Source organism: Haliaeetus albicilla, chromosome 14, assembly GCF_947461875.1.
Source record: "Haliaeetus albicilla chromosome 14, bHalAlb1.1, whole genome shotgun sequence".
Taxonomy (NCBI): Eukaryota; Metazoa; Chordata; class Aves; order Accipitriformes; family Accipitridae; genus Haliaeetus; species Haliaeetus albicilla.
In genome coordinates, this window is record NC_091496.1 from 25,332,451 (window position 1) to 25,355,757 (window position 23,307).

Below are 23,307 nucleotides of genomic sequence, written 5' to 3' on the forward strand. Positions count from 1 at the left end.
GATGGAAATTTTACAGATTTCAGAGTTAATTGCTAGTTTCTCTGACAAGCTGTGAAGTATTTTTAAGTCAGACTACCATGTAAAAATTCTAATTACAAAGCTCCTTCTTGTCTTCCTTACGCACCCAAGCCTCTCCACGAGAAACTGTAGCTCCATTAAAGGAACAGGAAGTTTTACCACTGATTTTGCTGAGACCATTAAGCTCAGGTGTGATCTGAGAGTACAAAAAAATCATAACATTATCTAAAATGCCCTCAATTCAAATAGCTTGGAACACAATTTCTACAAATGAACTGGAAGAAACTTTTCCCTTACCCTATTTTCCTTTAAAGCAAAGTATCCCTTATGCTTTATATTATCTGCTCATCCCAATACAGGGTTTAACAACTATTTCCAAACAATAAAATAAATTTCTTAGTAAAAGAAAATAGAGAATTTAGTAAGAGGCATTGGTTATTCTGAGTAAATTATTCAACCACTTATTGTGTGTGTAAGAGAATTCTAGTAAGTAAAAATCCTTAAGCCAACATCAATAATTAGGCATGCATATATGTAGTGACCTCCACCTGGGACTTCAAAGCTAATCTTGAGGCTGTGCCTTAAATTCTGCTCTTAAAATGAATCTGGGGAGAAATCAAGCATCCTGACACTCATCTGAAAAGGACAGGAATCCTGAATTTCTAAGTGATCCTTCTCCAAGGGCGTGCACAGAATAGATGATAGTTGGGAGAAGAAACTGGAAAATTCTTTCTTCAGTCCATAAGTACCTACCACTAATAACAAATATGTTTCATATATCCACATAGCTTTCTGCAATTCAGCATTCAATACTTCATGCAATATTCTCTGGTACTCCATATCATTAACTTGCTACTTCAGTTTTACCATCAGCTTCAAGGGACTTTCATCAAAATAAGTCTCTCCATAAAAAGCAAATAGCTTTTTTGTCAAAAAGCAATATATAAATTATAAACTCTTTCATTTATGGGAAATGCAAATTTTCCAAGCTACAAGTGTTGATTATATGAGAGTACTGTCTCTTTCCAAACCACAGGTTTCTGCACAAGTATACCAGAGCAAAACAAGAGAAGAAAATGAGAAGTCAAACTTCTTTTTTTTTCCACTCTAAGAGAATGACATATGGAAGTAAGCAGGAAGTAAGTAAGTGCTCTCTTTGGAGAAGGAGTAAGGCACACCTCTTGTTGGTGTGCTGGCTATAATCTGTACGAATGGTGCCTTTTTAAAGTTCTCATGAGGCATGTATTACAGGTAACTGAATTCAACAAGAAATAGATAACTGTATCAAAGTCTACATTAGAAAAGAAAAGTTTTAATTTTCCTCCCAAAGGGGAAAGTTATTTGGTCCTTGAATGGTTAGAATATATGGATCAGCATTAACTGTCCCCTCTCTTGTACTCTGAGGCACAATGGAAAAAGGACCCATGGCAGCATGAATCTCCTATGCATCTTACAGCTGAGGTTAGAAAGAAAAAACTCATAAAGGTCTAGCCTTCTACTGTAAATTCCAAGTTTCATATAAATGCACCTTGGCTTTCATTAGGAGAGTGTAGCATTATGAAGTTCTCAGGGGACCATGGTTTTTCATAAATACCTGAACCCATTCAATTTTGAGGTCAACGTGCAGAAGACCATGAAGTGTCTATCTGGACATTTTTCTTTTACTGGTAAAACTTACTCCTGGGCTGAAGATCAAAATGAAGTCATCACACCTTTCCAAAACAGGACATAAATGTTTCATCTCTCTTTCCAGAAGAAAGGCAATTAAAACTATAGTGTGTACGTGGAGCTTAGAGTACAAACAAAAATAGAGCTTTTGGAAAAAGAAAAAAAAGTCTTCTGGAAGAAGTTCTTTGTTAATCCAGAACAGGACCCAAACTTTCACTCTGCTGTCTTCTAGTTTCTTTTCCTCCTTCTCTCCTTCCTTTTGTTCCTAATTTTTCCTTTTCTTTTTGCTTTATTTTACAACTTGAAAGTTTTCATCTAGTTTTTGCTAACTTTAAGTTGTCCATTTAACCTTCCTGCCAGCCATCATTCCATATGCATGTCTTTCCAGATTTCTAATGTTTTAATTGCTGTATTAAATCTGTTTTCATACACCTTAAAGGCCAACCTGCTGGGCAGGACCCGTAACTTCATCTGCTGCCAGGCTAGGCTCATGTGGCACTGAAGAATCAATACAGGCAATGGCTGAAAGACGGCTGCAGTCATCAAAGCAGTCAGATCCTTTTTCCTAGGGTCATCTTCAGAGCAGACTGAGAGTTTTTTAATGGCCAAATTAATTGCTCTGGCCCGTTCTTAGCTGCTATCTCTACCCCGGAGTAGGCAGACACCTATTTGTGTGCATGCATGGTGTCAAGTGAGCGCAATAAGCTCACTGCGATAGGAGTAAGCTTCTCAGCCCTGGTAAAAATGACAGCTAAGGGCAGGCTGTTGCCATCAAATTAACTCCCCAGGGAAAGCAAGCTGACAGCAATGAGCTGAATGATGGATGAATTGTTTTCTGAGGCTGCGTATAACACACAGATCATTGCTCGAACATTCCCTTTTTCTTGCATCAAATTGAAGCTCCCCTTTTCACCTATATGTTTGTGCCTCAGCCCACATCTCAGATTTGATTTATCCACCATTGTCTTCCTAGACCCCAGGGTCTCATTTGGATTTCATAATTTACCTTTACCTTTATGGTTGTCTTTTCTCAGCATACTCCTCTTATACTGCTGATTCATAGGCTGAGTCCTGTCATCATCAGCAAACTCCTTCATCTCTAATCCACTTTATTAATTGTCACGCACTTACTTTCTCAAGGCCTGTCATTATTAATTTTGCCATAATTAGATTAAGGGTGAAGGAAGATCTTATCTATGCTGAATGCCAGGTAAGTGCAAACTAACACTTTAACATGGCTGGGGTTTTTTTGAGTAAATAATGGAAATTCTATCAGTATTAATTCTGCCTACTATGAAGGTATGCAATGAAAGAGAGATTAAAGTATTAATATGGAGAAATCACATTCTGTATTCTGTCTAGTGCATGTTTGCTAGTTTGATGTCAACTAATTGCTAAATCAAGCAGTGATGAAAGGGTTGCATTTTAATTTATCCAGCAATGCCTAGTTTACCGCCAAATGAAGGGGCTCACTGCTCTTATACTGGCAGTATACTAGTTTATTTGTGTTAGGATTAAGTGTTACTCATTCACTAAAACATATCTGGTCTCTTATGAACTCCATATTAGCACTGGATGGAAAGGAGATGGAAGAATGTAACTGTAGGAAAGGAGGTTCTGTTGCTTTTATTGGTATTTTAATTTCTACTTTTATCTTTACAGCGCTTGGGAGGCTATGTTAGTATATGCTGAATACTGAATAATAGGTGGTTCTCATTCAAGCGCTGTATACTCCACATTTTTTACCATGTTTTAGATACTTTACTTTCTACATTAAAGCAAGCAGCAGATGCTCATGTATACTTGAAACCAATACTCTTCTTCAAATTTGGTTTGCTACATGGTCACTTGCATTAGCAGTTAACTTTTTCTAATTTCTTTCTAGGCATCTGAGTTGCTTAAATCCAAGAGTGGCTCTTGGATACTAGTTCTTACCCTAATATTACCTTACTCCTACAAATTTATTTGTTGTATAATATATGCCAGAAAATCATAATGCCTAATAGATGTACATCAGAAATTTTATGGACACAGTTTAGAACTGAGTAGAAGAATTTCTTCTGAGCAGCATTTGCACTAGTATGCCTTTTTTTCCTGCCAATATCATGTTAGATTCTTTTTATTTTTTTATTTTTTTCTATAGGAAATGACAGCTTGTTTCTCTTTTGATTTTTTTTCCCCTGTAAAACTAGGATATTCATCATAGCCATCAAGGAATTCTGGCTTGGAGGAAAAAGAACAAAGATCTTCTCTTTAGAGCTGCAAGTAGAACATCAATTTTATTTTCTAGAGTGAATGGAACCCAGTCAAGCACATGTTTCTTCATGACTACAGCCTTGGGTGGATTCTTAAAATAGCATTCATTATAGATATTACATCAAAAAGAATTTAGAGTTGTTTTCTTCAGTTAAAATAATTGTGAAATTTAGCTGAAACTTATTCCAAATATTGTGTCCCTAAGAAAGAACTTAAACTTGCAGAACTTACATGCCATACCAGCCTGTCCATTCCCCCTTGCATGCTAAAACTCTTCCTGGCCATGGTCCTTACAAGTCCAAGGATTTTAATTCTTTTTCAGATGTTCCCTCACAAAAACAGTTATTACCAAAGGTCTATACATTTTGGTGAAAACCAGCAAAGTCCCTGTTTGATCTGTAATGCACAGCTAAATTCTGCCCATAGAGGCAGCAGTGTGCCATGCTCAGCAGCAGTGAGTTTTACCATCAAATCTTGGGTTTGTGTATTGTGCAAGGAGGGCAGCATTAGGTCTGGATGCATTCATTATAAATTAAAAGAACTGTTCCAACCAAATTACCTTTCAGCCTAAGAATACACATTTCTCTTTTGAAAACAATAAAGTTCCTTGGGGTTTTTTAGGTTACAATGGTCATTACGGCCCGAATATCACTGTCAGCACTCACTTATTAACAACTATTATTATGATTTATTTGTAATATTGCCAGAACATCCACAGAACTCTAGCTGCATTGGGACCACATGTTGTATAAACAGAATTTAAATTATCATCTCAGATATGGATGCTTGCCATGGGCAGCAAATGACAATTACCCAGCATCTGCTTTGCAGGACTCCCTCCTCCCCTGTCAGACAAGAACTCTCCTTGCCTCTAGAAGAACAGGATTTTCGGAAGGGAAATCTGGGTCACATCCACATGTGTGGCTGAGGAAGAGAAGGAGGGGAAGGGGAGCACATAAGGTCCCCTACGAGCAGAAGAGAGGAGGGGTTGCGGGTCACCCACAGAGAGAGGCCAAGGCAGTGTGGAAGTGCAGGGAAGGGTCCAGGGGGGGTGGTGTCTCTTCCTTACCCAAACCCATCACTGCTCTTCTCGTTGCATTGCTTAACTTCTCCTTGCAAGTGTCAACAAGTGTCTTTCCATAATTCGTTCAGTACGTATTTGCTAGAAGTTTTACATACCTATGCATCTTTAGAGATCACTGTGGTGATGATGCCAAGAAAGTTATATAAACAATTCCTGTTAAAAGCAAAAATATAAAGACTCCTCATCTCTTGCTCCGAACAATTTTCTTCTCTGTTGTGATGAAGGAACATTTCATAAAGTGCTCTGCAACAAACTCCACCTGGCTGCATTTTTTTTAAAAAGAAGAAATTGGTAGCATTACCCCCTTTATTTTCCTCACTATGTGGAACAGAGTCGTTAAAAACAACTGGGATCAAAAGCTTGGGGTTCAGTCACTTCATTTAATTTCTCTCTGGGTTTGGTGATGGGATGCCTTTAAAAGTCACAGCAGGAGTAATTTAACTCCTTTCCCCAGTCTCCTTTTCTAGTAGTTACAAATGGCAAGTAGTTACAGACTGCAGCAGCACTAAACTTAAAAAACATGAGATCAACAGAAGCTGCAGAAGTGCCAAGTGTGTCTCATTTGTAAGCTTTCTCCTTCCTTCCTCCCTCCCTTCTTCACTTCCTCCTTCCTCTTTCTCCCTTTCACTTTCTTGTTTTGCTCTTCTTTTCCTTCATTCGCTCTCTTCCTCTCAATCTCTCTGTGGGATTTCTATGAACTCTGGAATAAGGACTCTGGAAACTACCATTAACACTTCCTCTTGTCAGTAGGACTCACTTTTGGCTGCCCCCACAAGTCAACATTTACTGGAAGACAACAAAAATCTGGAATGGTCCTTTTATTCATTTTTAACATATGCTTTTTAAGGAGAGAGTAAAAAGAAAGGTAGTTTTTTATCAACTGCTCGCTTGTGCAATTTAAAGCTTTTGTCCACATCAGTATTTGTCCTTATGGTCACAACTTAAAAGTCAACATTTACTTCTGAATTACGAGTAATGGATACAGAGCACCACCTCCCTGAAGTCAGAATTGGAGACAACAATAATGTATCAGGACACTGCAGCATGGTAACCGGCAGCAAACGCTGCAGCGTGAACGGTGACCCATGTCCCTTTTTACCTGGCAGCATGGAGGGCATAAGAGAGAAAAGCTGTACTGACTCATTCAGCACCAGGGACCACCTAGACAATGCGCATTGCAAGACCTCATGGAACTGAGATGGCAGCTAATGGAAAATAGCTGCTGACAGCCACCAGCCCTATACCCATGCTCACATGCTCACCTTCACAGCATGAAGAAGAATGATACGTGAGGAAGAATGACACACAATATTATCATCATTATCAAACATGACATGTGGACCCAAGCTGTACTGACTGCTACATATGAGGAAAACCTAACTTTTTAGGATGTTATGACTGTCCTACCACACTTCTAGCTATACACGGCGCATGAACGTTAAATTACAGCAGTTAGGTAAATGACATTAGCGGTATCCCCACTCAGTGTAACTGTTCCTTTTGTGAGATGTTAGAGCTTTGTTTTATACAGCAAATGCCTATCAGATTTAGCCACATTTCTCCATGCTGACTCAGGCTGGGACCATGAGGTAACAGGCCTTGTTGCAGTCCATGGTTTCTGGTACTATTGGGTCACACAGGGTAAGAATTTCCATTTAGGATTATGATCAGAGAGGATCCACCATAGGATAAATCTTCAGATCAGCTGTTTTGACCCAAGTTGTCCGGTGTAAATGTACATGCAGTCTCACCTAAGTGAAGCCATACACCATTAGGAAGGCTGTGCTCACGCTCAAAAGGCTATCTTGTCATGAGAAGCAGCATACCTTTGCTCCTCACATGCCAGTGCTCACACTGTACCACCTGTGCACCCTACTATTTACGCAGAGCTTTTGCTCCTGAACTGACTTTAGAAAGCATGGGGATATTGTCTCAGCTTTACAGACAGCAAATTGGGGCAAAGAAGGTAAACTGACATGCTTGAGTTGACACTGTCTGTCAGGTTCAGTTCCCAGGTCTCATGATTTTCAGTCTCCTATTGAATCCCCAGAATACATTAGGTCTCCAAGTGAATGCTTCTCCTCACCTGTTAAGCGTTGCCTGGGGCTTACATGGCACGCAAGGGGCTGCACCAGGGGCTCCAGGTGACTGCAAACCGACCTGCCAGCACCCATGCTTTAGGTCCCACGGAGACTGCAAAGGCTACCTGCACAACTTCCTCGTGGTGGGACTCTGCCCTATAACGTAAGACTTGGAGCGAACATTTTTTCTCTTGAAAGAGCTTCAGAAATGCGAACATGCTCTTGTTCATACAAAACACCTTGAGTAAAGTATCACTACCTCTGCCTTACAGATGAGGAACTCAGACAGACCTGTTCAATACCTCTTTGAAAACTCTCACTCACAGGAATAGCTAGAAACGACATGACAAATTGCTGCTTTGCCAACTCCACTGCTTTTTATACTGACTAATATATGATTTTTTTCTCAGCAGCTCCTCCCATCTTCTCCGTCCTATCAGCTTCTCTTTCTGTATTTCACTTTATTTTATTTCTAAATTCCCTAGGGCAAGTGTCATATTCCTGCTCTGTGTTCATACGGTACCTTACACAACGAAACGCTGGTCACTGACAAATGCACTTAGATGTTGTCGATACATAAATAACAAATGATAGCAATTTCCTGATTATACAGCATCTCCACATGTCAGTTTAACCTCAGATACCATTTCTGTTTAAATATCAAACACGTGTAAAAGCCCAGTTAGAGGATTAGTCTGTCCATGGAATAAGTATAATATGTAATTTAAATGGCTACATTTCCCATAACTAGTTATATATTTCTCACATGTCTGTTTGTAAGATTTCTGAAGTATATTGGTATTGCATCAATAGGCATAGTACTAACATTGAATCCCTCAGTGGAAAGCTTACAGACAAGTAGTGAGATAGATTTTTTCCCCTCACTTTACTTGGATGTAACTTTATTTTGTTATTATAATATAAAACCATTAAAATAATATTCATTCCTTCAAGAAGCAACTTGAGCAGTATTTTTTCACTTGCTCAAACATCTATTAGGGAGAATTTATTAAGCAATTAATCAAAGTAAATAAAGTGTTTCTGAAGATGCCTTCAACAGGTACACATTATACGCATGTGACAGCATGACACTAGCTTAAATAAATTATCCTTACAACCTTAAAAACAGAGTCTTTCTATAATGCCTTTTTATTGTCTTAAAATGCTTATTTTCTTTCTTCTACCCATGAATAACTGGAAGTTATTTGAGGAAGTATAGAAAACTTACAAGCAAACACTACACTGCTTTATACCAAAGAACCTCTTTAATTTTAATCACCTCATGAAAAATTGAGTAAGTTAGGGAAACAGTTTGGTGGATGCCATTGCCAAACCCACAACCAGCACCAGTCAAGCAAAGAAGGCAGCTTCACATATATTGCTCTCAGGAAACACCATGAGAAAATCAAGCTGTAGTCAGTTTCTTTATAAAATATTCCTACTCTTGAACAGAAAACAATAGGCTTTCAGACACATTTTTATCATTTTTTAAAAATATTACCAATTTGGTTTTTTAAATCTTACTAAATTATCTGTTTTGGAACGTAAGACAGGACAGGTCAGAATATTTTCACTAGGATCATTTCTAGCACTGTTATCAGAATGTAGCCTTGTTAGCGCTGTATCAGAATGTAGCCTTGTAATTGCATAGAAATTTAAAAAAAAAAAAAAAAAGTGAAGAGGGCATGAAAATAAAATTCTTCAATTAATTCTTATCTTCAGACCATGTAAGTACATGTAACTGCAGACTTCCTAGGACTTTCACAGTCATTTATGCAATACAGAAATACTGAAATGGCTTCAAATCGAGTTTTGGAAGGAGCAACAGCAAATCTTCCTCTGGCCCTCTGCCACACCAGTGTATTTAGCAGTTTGCTGCTGTTCTGTCGCTGTATCTCTCCAGTTTAAGTCATGCATTTATTTCCTGCTCTGGAGTGATCAAAGCTTTTCCATCTAAGACAGAACATTATAATTGCCACTTTCAAAGGTTTTTAGGAAGTTGCTTCGTAGATTTAAAATCATTAGCAAGAGCCTTAGTGCTCATCTAGCGAGTTACATCTTCTAAGTGTTACACAAGCATTAATTAATTATAGGTTTGACTAAACCTTTAAGGTTTTGGCTGTATTGGGAGCAGTGTAATATGCTCCACCTCAGCTGAAAGCCTTGAAGATACTGGGCTTTAGGGAGGCTTAGTGACTCACCAGGGAAATGAATCTGTTGTCTCTATGCCATCTAAAGCAGCTGATTTGCTACAAAAAGGAGCACACGCTGTATTTTCTTCCAGGACGCTGCAGCTGTTGCTCACTCAGTTGCCATACCTGCCTGCGGCAGAAAATCTCCTGCTATTCCAACAGGGGTGGTGCAAATGCGTAGGTTTCCTACACAGACTAATGATATAGCTACACAGTTTTCTTTTCTGGGAGAGATACAATACACTTTTATGTCTAACTGGTTCAGTTTCTGCATCATAAAAGAATAGGAACTGGTCCAAGACTGAAAGATGCAGACTTCAAGGATCTGGGGTAAGTAGGTGGCTATTCAGAGATACCCAGAAGACCTAGATAAGCATCAGACCGACCCACCCAGGAGATATAGCAGCATTCTTCAGCAGGTTTCAAAACTACAGGAGACAACAGAAATCCTGGTGGGTTTTTTACATTTGATAGCAGCTAGGTAAAAGACAGAAATAATCAAACTGACAGGGACTGGAACCCCTTGTCTCACTCCTTTCATAACCCACCAACTGCTGACCCAAGGCTTTAACCCAGCCTACAGAACAAATTTTCTGGCCTGTCTCCTGTCCCCCATTGCAGACTGAGTGGCCCTTCCAGGAGTACAGGCTGCCTCTGCAGCCAAATGCCTTCGTCCACATTTGCATCCATCCCAGCAGAGAGATGCACTATTGCAGCCAGAGAGACACTGATGTGGGGGGATGTGGTGGGGGGAAATGGGGGGAGCCACAGCAGAAGTAGGAGACCAGGAATTTACTGCTTGCACATGGCAGCAGCTGCTGCTGCTGCTGCTTTTGGGGCAGGGTAGGGGAGGGGGCACAGTGAAGAAAGGGTGAAAATCTAGTCCGGCACCTGGAAATGCTGCGCTGGAGCACCTTATCTCGCCCATTAGACTGGGCAGTCAGGTTTTCTCTACTGTTCCCACCTTCAGCTGGGGTATATGTCAGCACTGTTGCCCATCCTCAACTGCAGTGCTCTGTCATGCTGTGGATAATACTGCTCTCCACAGCTGTGGTTCAAATCCGCTTACATGGGAAAGGTTTAGGATTGCCATCTCCTGTTTCTTTGGCAAATGTTGTACTATTAGATGATTATGAGAACTCTCCAGTATCAACATCTTATGGCTGTTTTAAGAGTAATAAGATCAACAACTCTGAATTCCAAATATTTTTAGTCGGGTCTAGCCATCTAAACAAAATGTTTCAGCACAGTTATTCCCAATACGTGGCCTGAAGAGACACTTCACAGTTTGTTCCTTTTTTATACCTTCTTGTCTACACTGATCTTTATTTTACCAGCCAGGCTTGCATGTCCCAGCACTGGACATGCTTGCTGCTATTAATCCCAGTCCAGGTGCCTATAACTCTCGTGCTCTGTACATGACAAGCAGGATGCCTAACCCAGCATTTTGAGTCCCACTGCAAGGTGACTAAACCTCTTCTTTGATTTAACCATAAAGCTACTCTGAGTGGGTCAAATTTCCTGTTGCTTTCAAGTGAACAACAGATTGCAGGGGACCAGGGTTTCATACGTTTAGAAAAACTCTTGCAAGTCCAAGGAATTCTTTAACTAATAAGCAAAAACCCCTCAATAATGATAATTTTTCCATGAAAACCTGGATTACAGTTTTATTCAAATATACTGTTTACAACTGTAATAGAATGCGTAGACCATACTAGAAAAAGCTGATCAATTCATATTACCTTATTCACCAAAAACAAGACTACATTTTCTGTTTGCTCCATATGCATTTGCTTCTATTTGACTCCACTGCATGTAACCTGAAACTATCCATTACGCATCACTGCCTTATTAGCTTCACCTGATTTAGCTGAACCTGTCTCCTCCCATTCAGCAGGGCAATAAGGGTATTTTTAATCTGCTCTAAATTGCACTTGCAATTTGTTTTAATATGATGAATCTGTAAACACTTAAATAGTTGCAAAAGCTAATCAGATCATTTAAGATGTGCACATATTCCTCATGAACAGTATATATCTGTTCCTGTTGTCATCTTTCCCTGCCTGAGTCCAGCCACTACTCAGACAAATCTTCAGCAAATTTTGTGTCACAGTATTACCACCTCACACAAAAAGGTTGGAATTTCCCACACAGTGAAGAACACTGCCACACGGAAACATATTTTCTCTGCTGATTCATGTGTTACAAATCCCACAGTAAACAGCACAAACCAGAAAAGACTGAAAAAATACTCAGTTTAAAGGATAGCTTCCCATAATCTTTTTGTATGGATGCATTTTTCACTAATGGATTAAAAGAATGATTCCTAGTCTAAGTATTCCTGAATGAGTTCTGTTGAATGTAATACTGACTTGACCCCTGCTCAAATATATATATGTTAAATACAGAATCTGTTTTCTGTCTCTATGAAGAGATACCAAAAACTAAACCTTTAATGAACTGATTAGACAACTGTGCAGAAAATAAAACTCACAGAGAATAAAAAAAATAAGGAATTTACATTTTTTACCCATTGTTTTGTTTAGTTCTAATGCATATTATATTGATTTATGTGTTTGCAGTTTTTTTACCATTCAGATAAAGCAGTAAGCAAAATATGAATCCCTTTTTCTTCATTCCAAATAAAGAAGGGGAGAAAGTTAGTGATAATACAAAATACAGGAAGAAATAGTGAAGAGGAATTGTATCAGATATGTAAGAAACACACTTTAAAAGGGGAGTAGAAACCTGCCACGGAGGACCCTTACGAAGTTGCAGGAGTAATTTTACATTAGTAGACTAACATGTAACTGCCTGTGTCTTTGCAGAAATGTGCACATGGTGACAAGAGAGTTCACAGGGCTATTGGGGAGGACAAACCATTTATATGAGAATGTGAGAGGAGGACATGGAGACGATTAACAAGAAATGGGTGGATGAGCCTAGGAATACTCTCAGAATTCAGCCAATGTAAAATTTGACACTGAAATATAATGAATTGAAATTTCTTATGGTTGTATCATGTGAGAAAGCGAGAGCACTGCCAGTTCTCAAAGATCTTCTAATAGCTAGTATTTTAACTAAACCACTAGCTCCCGAAGCCATACGACCACATGAGATTTCAAATACTTTTCTTTAAAGGAGGTTTCTTACCTTGTGCTTATACAAGTAATCTTATTCAAAATAGCAAACTGTCAACAGCCTCAAAATAAAATAATTAAACCCAAAATGTACATTTTTAAGTCTTCTGACTTTACATTAGGTGTTATTTCTTTTCCTGGATAGATTTATGATGTTTTACTACTCAGTGCAGTTTGAAATGCTGAGTAGTATTGGAGATGCTAAGTGACCACTCAGTCCCCAGTACTTCAGCTTACAAATGTATGAGTCTGTCATGAGGAATGACTGTTTTATGTTGTTTCAGCAGTGGGCAGCTGGCTGGCACAGCCAGGTGCACACTGCTCAGTTTTCTTATTTAGCACAGTTGAAACTGTACCACGGTACTCACTGCCAGTAACTCCTAGATCAGTGATGGGGTTCTCTCTTATTGCAGGAGCCACAGGATCTTGCAAAAAAAAAAAAAAAAAAAAAAAAATTAAAAGAAATTGTACTCTATTCTTAAAAAAAATAAATAGGTTGGCTTTTTGCTCCTACTATTAGCATTGGAAAGACCTTCCAAAATCCCATTGCTGTAATGGTTAGGAACCTTATAATTTTCAGCTTAAATTTGCACATTGCCAGTTTATATTCATTTGTTTTTGTGTCAGCACTATCCTAAAACTTAAATAGCTCTTCTGGATCTTTTTCTCCTTGCTGCTCATCCAGGGTTTATTCACACACAGTTCCACCAATATGAGCCAGGAGTAACTCTACTATGATCTGTGTACCTACAGTGCTGCACAGTTTTTTTAACACAAACCTAAGGTGTGTTAAAAAAACCCCAACAAAACAAAACAACACAAAACAAAAACCCAAAGAGAACCTGGATCCTTGGAATTTTTCTGCAACATTGCAAAATACATGAAATGCAAAGCTACTGTCCAAAAATCAAAGATTACAAGGAAAGAGGTAGTCACAGCCCGCACAGGACTCACCCCAAACTCTGTGCAGATGATGGGTGGATGGGTTGCGTGGCGAGTGCATCATGTAACATGAAATATCCCCCACACCTAACAGCAGTGCTCCAGGGGGCTGGCAGAAGGCTCCTTAGCCTCCCAGGAAGTCCCAGCCTGCCAAATTTGTTAATTAACATACATACACACACCTATCAGAAGAAGGGTTACAAAAGGAAATGATAGGAACAACTGACACACACTTGGAACAAAAAGATTTTTCCAAATGGCTAGAAATGGATGAAACAGTTGGTCAGTTTGGGGATGGAGCTAGAAGATAAATTGCCTGGAGTAATATCAGGTCACTTCTATAAAGCCAGCTGTTACTCTGATCATTAGCTATTTAGTCTAAGCAAGCAGATGTTTTTCTTTCTGGGAACTTCTGCTGAAATGATGGAGTTCAGCATATAAAGCAATTGAAGAATCAAGTCTTTTTTTAAACACTGATTTTAAAGGCTTAATTTTTCCTCAAAATACTTGCTTTAGCCTTCAAAAAGCTTTCAGTTTCTTCAATATAAGCTGCCCCTACAGAACATTACAAATTCTTCTTTTCCAAGGCTTTGACAGCTTTGAAAAATAGCATTATATTTGGAAAAGTGTATTTTGAAGAATTATGATACAAACCAGTCTAAATCTCAATGAAGTCACTAAATCCTTCCATTTACTGTAGCAAAATTTTAATTTGGCCTGGATAGCTTACAAAAAAGCCCCCCAAAATCTGTCCCAATTAAAGAACATGTCATGATTTCTAAGGAAATTTTTAATGAGTCAGAAATTCTTTGTCAAATTCTGTTACGGCATTTACAGAAATATACATCTTCATTCACTAAGATACATTTGATTTCATTTATTTTTATGTAACACCCTTTATTTACAGCATTTCAAAGACCAATTTTGTAACTCTATTTCAATACAGAAGTACTCTAGATATCTCTTATTTCACCCTTTCTGAAGTTATTGTTTAATCAACTCTTCACTGCTTTTACTGTCATCCTATCTCAGCAAACAGATAAGGCAGTGAAGACAAGATACCTCTTCAAATGCTACCTGCTTTATATTTATATATAATCCAGGATTTAGAAATCTTTCAGCAACAAGGATGACAATTCAGAGCCAAAGTACTAACAGATATACTGCTCCTGAAAACTCTTAATGAAATCTCTCACTAGTCAGGTAAGCAGTCTTAATACCTTCATACAGAACTATAAATTGCTGAATGCTATCTGCACAGTAGGATCTTTAATATTTCAACACCACACACAGAAAAAAAAAAATTCCAGGTAACTACAGTCTCTTAAGTTTAGCAAAACATAAAGGGTTAATAGGAAAAAAAAGTATTACCTTGTGTGTCTAACTGGATGCTATAAAAATCTAGAGAAGGAAATACTGCTTTTTATATGCCAAGTAGCCAAGCCATGTCTAGCCTGTTTTTTAGCTGCTGAATCTGGAGGTGCAGTGTAAATGGTGTATTCAAGAGCCCTGACTTAGACAAAAGCCCAGATACAAGATAGCATTTAGCTGAATGGCCCACCTGTTAGGCACTAGCAGTAGGCTCAAGAGCCTTGAAGTTCAGGCTCCTACACTGTCTTTAGGTGAGCTAGGCAGCTGAGTGCAGTAAGGAGCAACTGGCTTGCCCAAATGGTTTTCAGCTGCCCAAGACAGCTGATGTAAAATGCTGAGTTGGTGGAAAAGTATCTGAGTTCTGCCCACCTTTGGGAGGTTGGTCCTTCAGAAGTGTAGCCTAGAATTCCCTTCTGAGACTAAGTATCTGGAACTTTCAAAGAAATGAGCAAAGCCTGCTCTTTTTAGAGCACAACCAGAGAAAAGGCAGTGGTAGTGATTTATGCATTGTATTTAGCAAGTGGATGATGAAATACCGAGTAGGAGCAGGCATAAGAACTCGTATTTCCTCTCTTGCTGTACTATCCTACCAATTCAAAGTTCTGCCTCCAAAAGCCTGAAGCAGATGCTTAAGGAACAGTAAGAAAAACGCAAACTTGTGTGATATGCTTGAAAATTTCCTTGTAAACTCTCCCAGGCGCCATTTCCAGCTCCAAAAATTCCTGAAATGGATGCGGTTTCCATCTGCTTAGCAACCCTCAGTAGGTTTCTCTTTCAAGATCTTGCCCAGTATCCTCTCAAAACGTTTTGCTCTCACAGCAACCTACAGCAGAGTTTCAGAAGTCTATCACCTGTTGCAGGACAAATTAACCTTTTAGTTTATTTGTTTTTAAACCTGGGTCCTACTGCCTTCATTTGCTGTCCCGTTGCTCTTACATTGGAAGAGTCAGTGAAGAACAGATTCCCATCACTCGTGAGTTCATAATGCTCTACAAAACAACCTCTTAAGTTGTCACAGTTCTTGACAGGGAGTCCTTGCTTATTTAGTCATTCCTCAGAACAGATACCTGTGATATTCCCTGATGCCATTTTCTTACTTTTCTTTTTACAAGTCTGCTGTGCCCTTTATGAAATGAGAGGAACATATGGATACATAATATTTAAGTAGGTTAGCTATGATTTTATGCAGTGGCATAACTGATGTTATTTGTTCTTCTCCCTATTCCTTCCCTGCAATTCCTAGCCTTTGACCTTTCAAAAAAAAAAAAAAAGCCAAAATGGTTCATCTTAAGCAAGAAGTATGAAGAGTCCTCTCATCGGACAAAACCTAAAGTTTGGAGACAGGAGATGTAGGTTCCAATCCCTCTGGCTCAGAACAGGTCTTCTCTCTAGACTGCTTTGGTAAAACGCTTCAATCACTGGGCCACAACATGAGAAAGTGGCACAGCTGTCACCTTGTCCTTTGTCTTAAACAGAAGTAGCAGCAGCAGTCGGATCAAGACACCTGATCCTGTCAGTATCTATTTCGGGAAGCCTTACTGACTTAGGGATCAGGGAAGTCATCTGAAAGAACACTTGGGTTTGGATCCCAATTAAACTTAGGAGGGAAATAGTCACTGAGATGCACATAATAGGGTCAGGTAAGGCACATGCATAAGAGGAACTGTACCTGCCTGAAAGCTTCCCTGGAAGCCATGAAAGGTTCTAGCTGAGTTAGGGACCCTTTTAATTAAAATTTTGGGTTCAGGCACCTAAGTTCCACTGCCATCCTACTTTCAGTGCTGAGCTTTCCTTATTAGATGTAGGATAGTATTTTTGTCATCCACGGGACTTCTACCACGATGATTTCTGAAATTAGCTAACTCAAACAATAGCTCCTGGAGTCTTCAATTAGTAATGAAAAATACTGATTTCTAGGGTGAAATATGCTACCTCTGGTGGATCAAAGAAAATCGAAGTCAAGTATGGGCAAGAAGTAGAAGGCAATAGGAGTTTTGAGAGGCATGTCACATCTGGAATAATCCATGATGCTTTATTCACAGTGCCTGTTTTCTTGAAAAGTCTATTATTTCACCTCAACCAGACAGTGCCACAGTATCAGCCCGCGATGCAAAGTAAGTAAAATAAACCCTCACCTCATTTCTCAAATCTCGTTATTTCCACCTGAGCCTCAAGACTGAACTGACCAACTTCAGTAATTTGTATTCAACAAGCAACCTGCACCATACCTTCCTACAAAAGTACTCTGCTGCCAGCAGTTCCTCAACAACCTGCTGGAGCCAAGTTTCATTTACAGTCCCAGCCTCTTTGAAAAATTTGCTATCTTTCATTTAGTGGATTTTGTTTATTTAATACTGTAAGTCCTTTTCTTCCTGTTGATTTATCTTACTAATGCAGAAGCCTTGACATGTATTCAAAAAGGTAACTTTTGTCTTTATGGGAAAAGAAGCTTACTGAATAGCCAAAGGATGTCTCATACAGGAAAGCCACATAAATGGTGCACGAAGCTGTGAGAATCGAGCTGTTAAATGGGAACGGGGGACTCCGGAACTGCCGCAGACTTCCAGGCCCTATGGGGAATACTGAGAAGCACGGCACGTTTGAAGAGGAATTGAAATTGTCAGCGAAAGAACAGAATCTGTTCACCCTTAAATTCCTAATTAGAGAACTCATAGTGGGAAGTGACCATTTAAATGATGAGTGCAGAAAATGAAGGAAATCGTCTTCCTTAAGAAATGGGCAAGTACTTGCATTCATAAATTAACATCCTGATTTACAATCCAGATTAAAATATTTTCAAATGACCACCCTATTTTTATATATATATTATTTAGTTTCTCTCCAGGAATTCAGATAGAAGAGTACATTTAGGGATGAAGTGATGCCAAATACAACTCGGAAAACTCTCGTTATACATTGTATTGATTCAACATTGGAACTACAGCTTTAACTATTTTAGATACGTCCTACAGACTAGTGTGCTGAATAAATACTAGGTTACACTGACATTAACTTTTAAAATGTCATTCATTTCTGCACAACTTTTCATACCTGCCAGTATTTGAACCTAAAATAAATCCATATTATACATTTAGATTTTGGTATATATCAATCTCTATGGTACAAAAATGCAAGACATATAGATGGTTATAATATATATGGTTAAAACAGATGGTTTTGTTTTAGCTCTTATGTTTTAGATATGGCAGGACTAAATCTCTCCATAGGAACTATGTATCATCATCCATAGGAACATGTCGTCTTAAGTGTAGAATATGCTAAAGCATTAAAAATAATATACAGTAATACTACTGTGATGTAACTGAGTTTGAAGTACGCCAAGTATCTGGCCTGCAAAAATATTGTTAAAATAAGAGGCTAGTGCAAAAAAGAAGGATCTGATCCCATAGTCTTTTAACAGTCTAAGGGCTTATTGAATCTAAGCATGTGGCCATGAGCATGAACAGAAAGTGTGATTCGATTTAGAAAGCTGAGCCAATGCTGTCTTTCAGATTCTCATTATTATTAGTTGGGGCCATCTAGTAAAGAGCGCAGAGAAGTTGCTTTTCTTGTTGGTAGTGAGACGTATGCTGTCTGCTAGCTTGGAAATACAGTCCTGATGTCAGCTGTGTAAGAAAAATTAGGTTAGGGAAACGTTACTACTTTTGTGTGAATAAAGTCATGGTACTGGGATGCCAGAAACAAACTAAAAATGAAAGAGATCTTTTTTAGATAGTGAAAAATTAAAGTGAGACACAACTAATTAAACAATTCACAGTTTAATTAGCTGCATTTTGAAAGGCAAAACCCTAGCTGAGGTCAGACAGTGATAGTAGTAAGGTGTGGATGAGCTAATTTTGGAAAGACTTTCTACATTATTTGAGGAAAATTATCCATACAATTTGCTAGTGAGAGCAGGGAATATTTTTTAAGTCTTGCCTAAATATTTACACCTCTGATTCAAATCTAGCCACAACTATAATGTAATTTGTTAAAACATGTTCCTTTTTCTATTAACATTTTCTTGCCTACACAGATTCATAAATAGTCTACTTATTGAAAAGACTCCAGGTATTTTTTCTATAACCACAATGAGACAAAAGCTACAAAAAGGGCACGCCCCATTGACTTTCAGGAGGTTACATGGAACACATCAGTAAGCTGGGGCAGAATTTCAAAGAATATCTTCAGCCTGATATATATGCAGGCTGAAGATTACAGATTCATATACTTCTCATTTAAAACAAAAATGTGAAAAAGCAAGTGAATTGTCCACAGAGTGGGTTTTTTTTTCCTTTAATTTTAGTAACAGAAAGAACTTCATAGGAAATCTGTATTCTAACTACACGGTAGTATCCACAAATAATCAATCACACAGGACTTCTCATGTGCCCTCACTTGTGACTGAATAGCATCTCGCTCCACAAGTAGTTCCATTGAACTTCACTGAATGGCACTCACTGAGAATACTCAGATAATACCCTGCTCCATAAATAATTACATCAGTACTTGGCTTCAGTAACACTGTGGAGGAAGGTGCTATTCATATCTCAGCAGGGATATTAGAATCAAGCCCCTAAGCATTTCTTCAATAACACAGAGAACGAACTGTTACTGTCTTGTCGTTCCCAAAAGAACTTTTTGCCTCCGTCTGCTCTAATAGGTTTTTCTTCAGTGAGGTTGATTTGACCGCCTTTTCTTTCCTGAACAGCCTAGGAGGCTGAGATTTTCCTGCTGAATCTCCTAGAGGCAACAGCAAACCTCCCAAACAGATTCATTAGAAGGGACCTCCTGTAAAGCTCTGTACGTGACCAGCTGAGAACACAAAAACATTTTTTGAAACTAAAAGCAAATGAGGCCAGGATCTACATGTTGCCTAGCCTCAAACTAGTAAGCATAGTCTCCAGAATGCAAAAGCAGACTGCCATGCTCTTCAGCAATGTCCCATTCACAGAGCCCTGGGTCTGGTTTCTTCCGTACCAGAAATACCTAACCGTAAGAGCCAGCCTGTCTGACCCAGTCCTCCTCTCTCACCAAGCCCTAGGACCCACACACTGGTAGCATGCAATCATTTATTTTAATTTTTAATGAAAAACCAAAAGGAAACAATGCCAAAATTCTAAGAAAATATTTACTCCTATGAACTAATACTATCAGATGACAGCATGTTTAGTTATGCAGAGATACTCAAAGAGGAACATATTCAAATGAAATCTGATTAAATCAGTGTAATAACCTGTACAGGGTATTCATTTTTGGGAACAATCACGTCATTGAATGCACTGAGCAGCCTAGCTCATGAGTCTTCAGAATAAACCACCATTGAGACCAAATCATCCGTCACATCTAGAAAGGGTGTCCCCTTCAGGTCAGGTTTGAAAACAATAGTGTATCAGTCCAGAGAAAAAAAAAAAGTAGCCCCACTTATATTATACCTCATGTGTGAGTAAAAAACCTTGTTTTCCCATCCTGACAGATCTTTTAAATTCATTAATATAACATACACATGCACACAATGTATTTGAATATCACATTATACAAACCCACCTTATTTCTAAAAAGACATGAGATTAAATTATTAAAAACCCCATAGGTTTCATTAAAAAAAGTTATGTTTATATCTTGCATTGCTTGCAAGGTGGTAGGAGCAACTGAACATTGAAGTTGGTCTCCAAAATTGAACTGTGTTGTATTACATTATGATCATATCATGGTATACTTGATCTGTACTCACGTATTTTTGTATACCTCCACACACATACACAAACACCTGATAATTTTGTCCTTTAAATAGTCTTGGGAGTGCATCTGATTTTAGGAAGCAGGTTGGCAACGTAAGAAAGATGCTATGAAAACTTATCAAAAGTTTTATGACAGGCCATTCTTTGCCAAACTAGTATAAGAGAATTGTATTAGAATAAGTACCCTGTTTTTAGAAATAGGTTAGTTTAAATGTGCCATTAAAATGCTATTAATGCCCTTACAAAGATCATACATTTTAATTAAAGGTCAGTTACATTCATCACATTTATAGTTGAATTATTCCACTATACTTTCAGAAAGGAGGTAAAAATATTTTTCACGCGACCAAATTTTAAAAAGTAATTTCCTCTAACTAGCAGAACTTGGTACGAAATGCTTTCACTCCGAGTAACCTAACACCGATCTTTGTTTACAGAGCTCACGGTTTCAGAAGCAGCACCACCTATTGGGTGAAAAATGTAGGTTAGTGCCTACTTCATCACGAGAGATCTATTGTAAAACTGGTTTTGTACATAATGAGCTGAAGCTCCCAAGTTCCTCACGCTTAAATACAAGAAAACAACCAGTATTTTCTAGTGATCTATTTGACAGCAGCTTATAAATTCAAAACGATCATTCGATACGACACAGAACCCGCTACTTAAGCTCCCAATACTTATTTGAGGAAGTATTTTAAGACAGCACTTCCAACAGCATCAACTGACTCACGCCGGTTATAATAATAATACCGAGTAACAGAGCGCCGCGTGATTTTTAGGATGCGCTCCAGTTGCACAGATCTGAATGAGTAGAAAATGAACTGGGTTATGTAAGTAGTCCTGCTAAAATCTACATATGAATCCATATTCTGTAGGCAGGGTCCCAGGTGAATGAGCGGCTCGTATTTCGCTTTTCGAGGCAGCAGTCACACCTCGTTCCAGGGCAATCACCGGCGTCGCCCGTTCTCGGCGAACGAGTCAGGTTTTGGACGGAAATGTTGCCCCCATCCCCGGTTCTCTCCGGAACAGTTCGTGCCACAGGCTAAAGTAAAATTTCACATCCCGCCTCCGCAGAGGAGCTCGACCCGCTCGGCGGGGGTTTCCTCCCCCCCCCCCCCCCCGCCACAGGCGCACTCCCACTCCCCCGCGGGTGCGGGGCCGTGCGGAGGGCTCGGCGGGCCGCGGAGCGCCGCGCCGGACGCCGCTGTGGGAGCGGGGCGGGGGGGGGGGGGGGGGGGGCTGGCGACCCCCCCATCCCCTCCCCGCTCCGAGCAACCCGCCGGTGCCGCGGGTGGCGTGGGGGTACCGCGCATCCGCGGAGCCCGGCAGCGGGCGGCTGAGGTAAAAAAAGGGGTAGGGGAAACGTGCCCACGCGTGGTGTTGGCAGCGTGTTTCCACGGTGTGGAGCGGCCGGCGATTGCACCTGCGGCTCCAAGCAAAGGGGGTGAGAGGGAGAAAAGCCCACCGGAGCCCGGGGAGAAAAGTTGTTCTGAAACGCAGAGAGGAATTCACGCAGGCATCACTCACCCACTCTGAGGATACAGACGAGCTGGATGCAGGCAACCAAGCGCCCTAGAATGAGCATGTCCAAATCGTCCTCAGCCTCCTCCCGTCTGCCTGCCTGTCCGACTGCCTCTCAGCCTCCTGCCTGCCTGCCTGCCTGCCTGCCTGCCTGCCTCCGCGGGCAGCTGCACCCCTCCCCACTGGGGAGCCGGCTCCGCGCCGCGGCCGCGCCCGGCGGCCGCCCCCACGCCGCGGGCGGGCGGGCGGGCGGGATCAGCGGCGCTGGGTGCTGGCGGGGCCGCCGCTCGGCTCAGCGCATCGCGGGGGGCTCGCCGGGGCCGCCCGCCCTCCGCTCCGCTCCGCTGCCCGCGCTCCGCCGAGCGGCCGCGCTGCCGAGGGCGGGAGTGCCTGCGGGGGAGCGCGCGGCGGTGTGCGTGTGTGCCGGGGGGGGGTGAGGGGGTGCGCGTGTGTGTGCGTGTGTGTGCGCACGGCCGCGCGTGTGTGCGCTCGGGGTGTGTGCGTGTCTGTGTGCCTGGGCGCGGGGGGGGGGGGGGGCGGAGACCGCGCGCTGCGGGGCGGGCGCGCACGTGTGCGCGCGTGTGAGTGTGTCTGCGCGCGTGTGTTGTGTGCGTGTGCGTTGTGTGTCTGGGGGGGGGTGGGTGGGATGTGTGCGCGCGCGCCCGCGAGCGGGAGGGGGCAGACACCACCACCCCCCCCCCAACCCCCGTCACCCAACAGGCGGGAGGGAGGAAACCGGGGGCCGGGGGGGGGGGGGGCGGAGGGGTTCGCCTCGCCAAAGCGGGGGGAGAGCGGCTCCGCGCGGGGGCAGCGCCCCCCCGGGACACCCCGCCACCCCCCCCACCGGCCTGCGAAGAAAAGTTTATTTCGACGGCGGGAGGGGAGGGGATGGCTGTGGGGCGTCGGCGGGGAGGGGGCGGCTGTGGGGCGGTGTCGGGGGGCAGCGCGGTGAGGCGCCGGCCGGTGCGACCCCGGGGACGCGGAGGCCGGGGCAGCCCCCCGGGGATGCCGCCGAGCGGCTCGGCGGAGGAGCCCCGTTAAAAGGCGAAAGGTGGGCTCGGGGCCGGATCGTGCGAAGCGCTCACGGCGGCGGGGATCGGGGAGAGTGATCGCGGGGAGCCCGGCGGGGCCGGTGAGCGGTACCGGCCTGTAAGTAGGTGGCGTTTGCGGGCTGCTGCCCGAGCCGGGAAGCGGAGAGGAGGGTACGTGTTCCCTGGGAACTGGAAGGGGGGAGCGGGGGAAGGGGGCTGGAGCCGCAGAATATCATTATCCGCACTAGAAGTGGGTCAGGGC

At 41.4% G+C, this 23,307-nt stretch overlaps 1 protein-coding gene across 6 annotated transcripts in view; it reads right to left on the reverse strand.

The window, feature by feature from the left end:
• PTPRZ1 (protein tyrosine phosphatase receptor type Z1) overlaps positions 1 to 22,444 on the reverse strand; it is a 144,665-nt gene extending 122,221 nt beyond the window's left edge. For 4 of the 6 annotated variants that reach the window (XM_069802033.1, XM_069802031.1, XM_069802032.1 and 1 more), the window contains exon 1: positions 22,021 to 22,444. In XM_069802033.1, coding sequence (XP_069658134.1) covers positions 22,021 to 22,078 — 58 coding nt within the window. In that variant the 5' untranslated portion in view covers positions 22,079 to 22,444. The remainder of the gene's footprint in view (positions 1 to 22,020) is intronic. The other 2 variants (XM_069802035.1, XM_069802034.1) reach the window with 1 other exon arrangement.
• Positions 22,445 to 23,307: the final 863 nt, after the last annotated feature.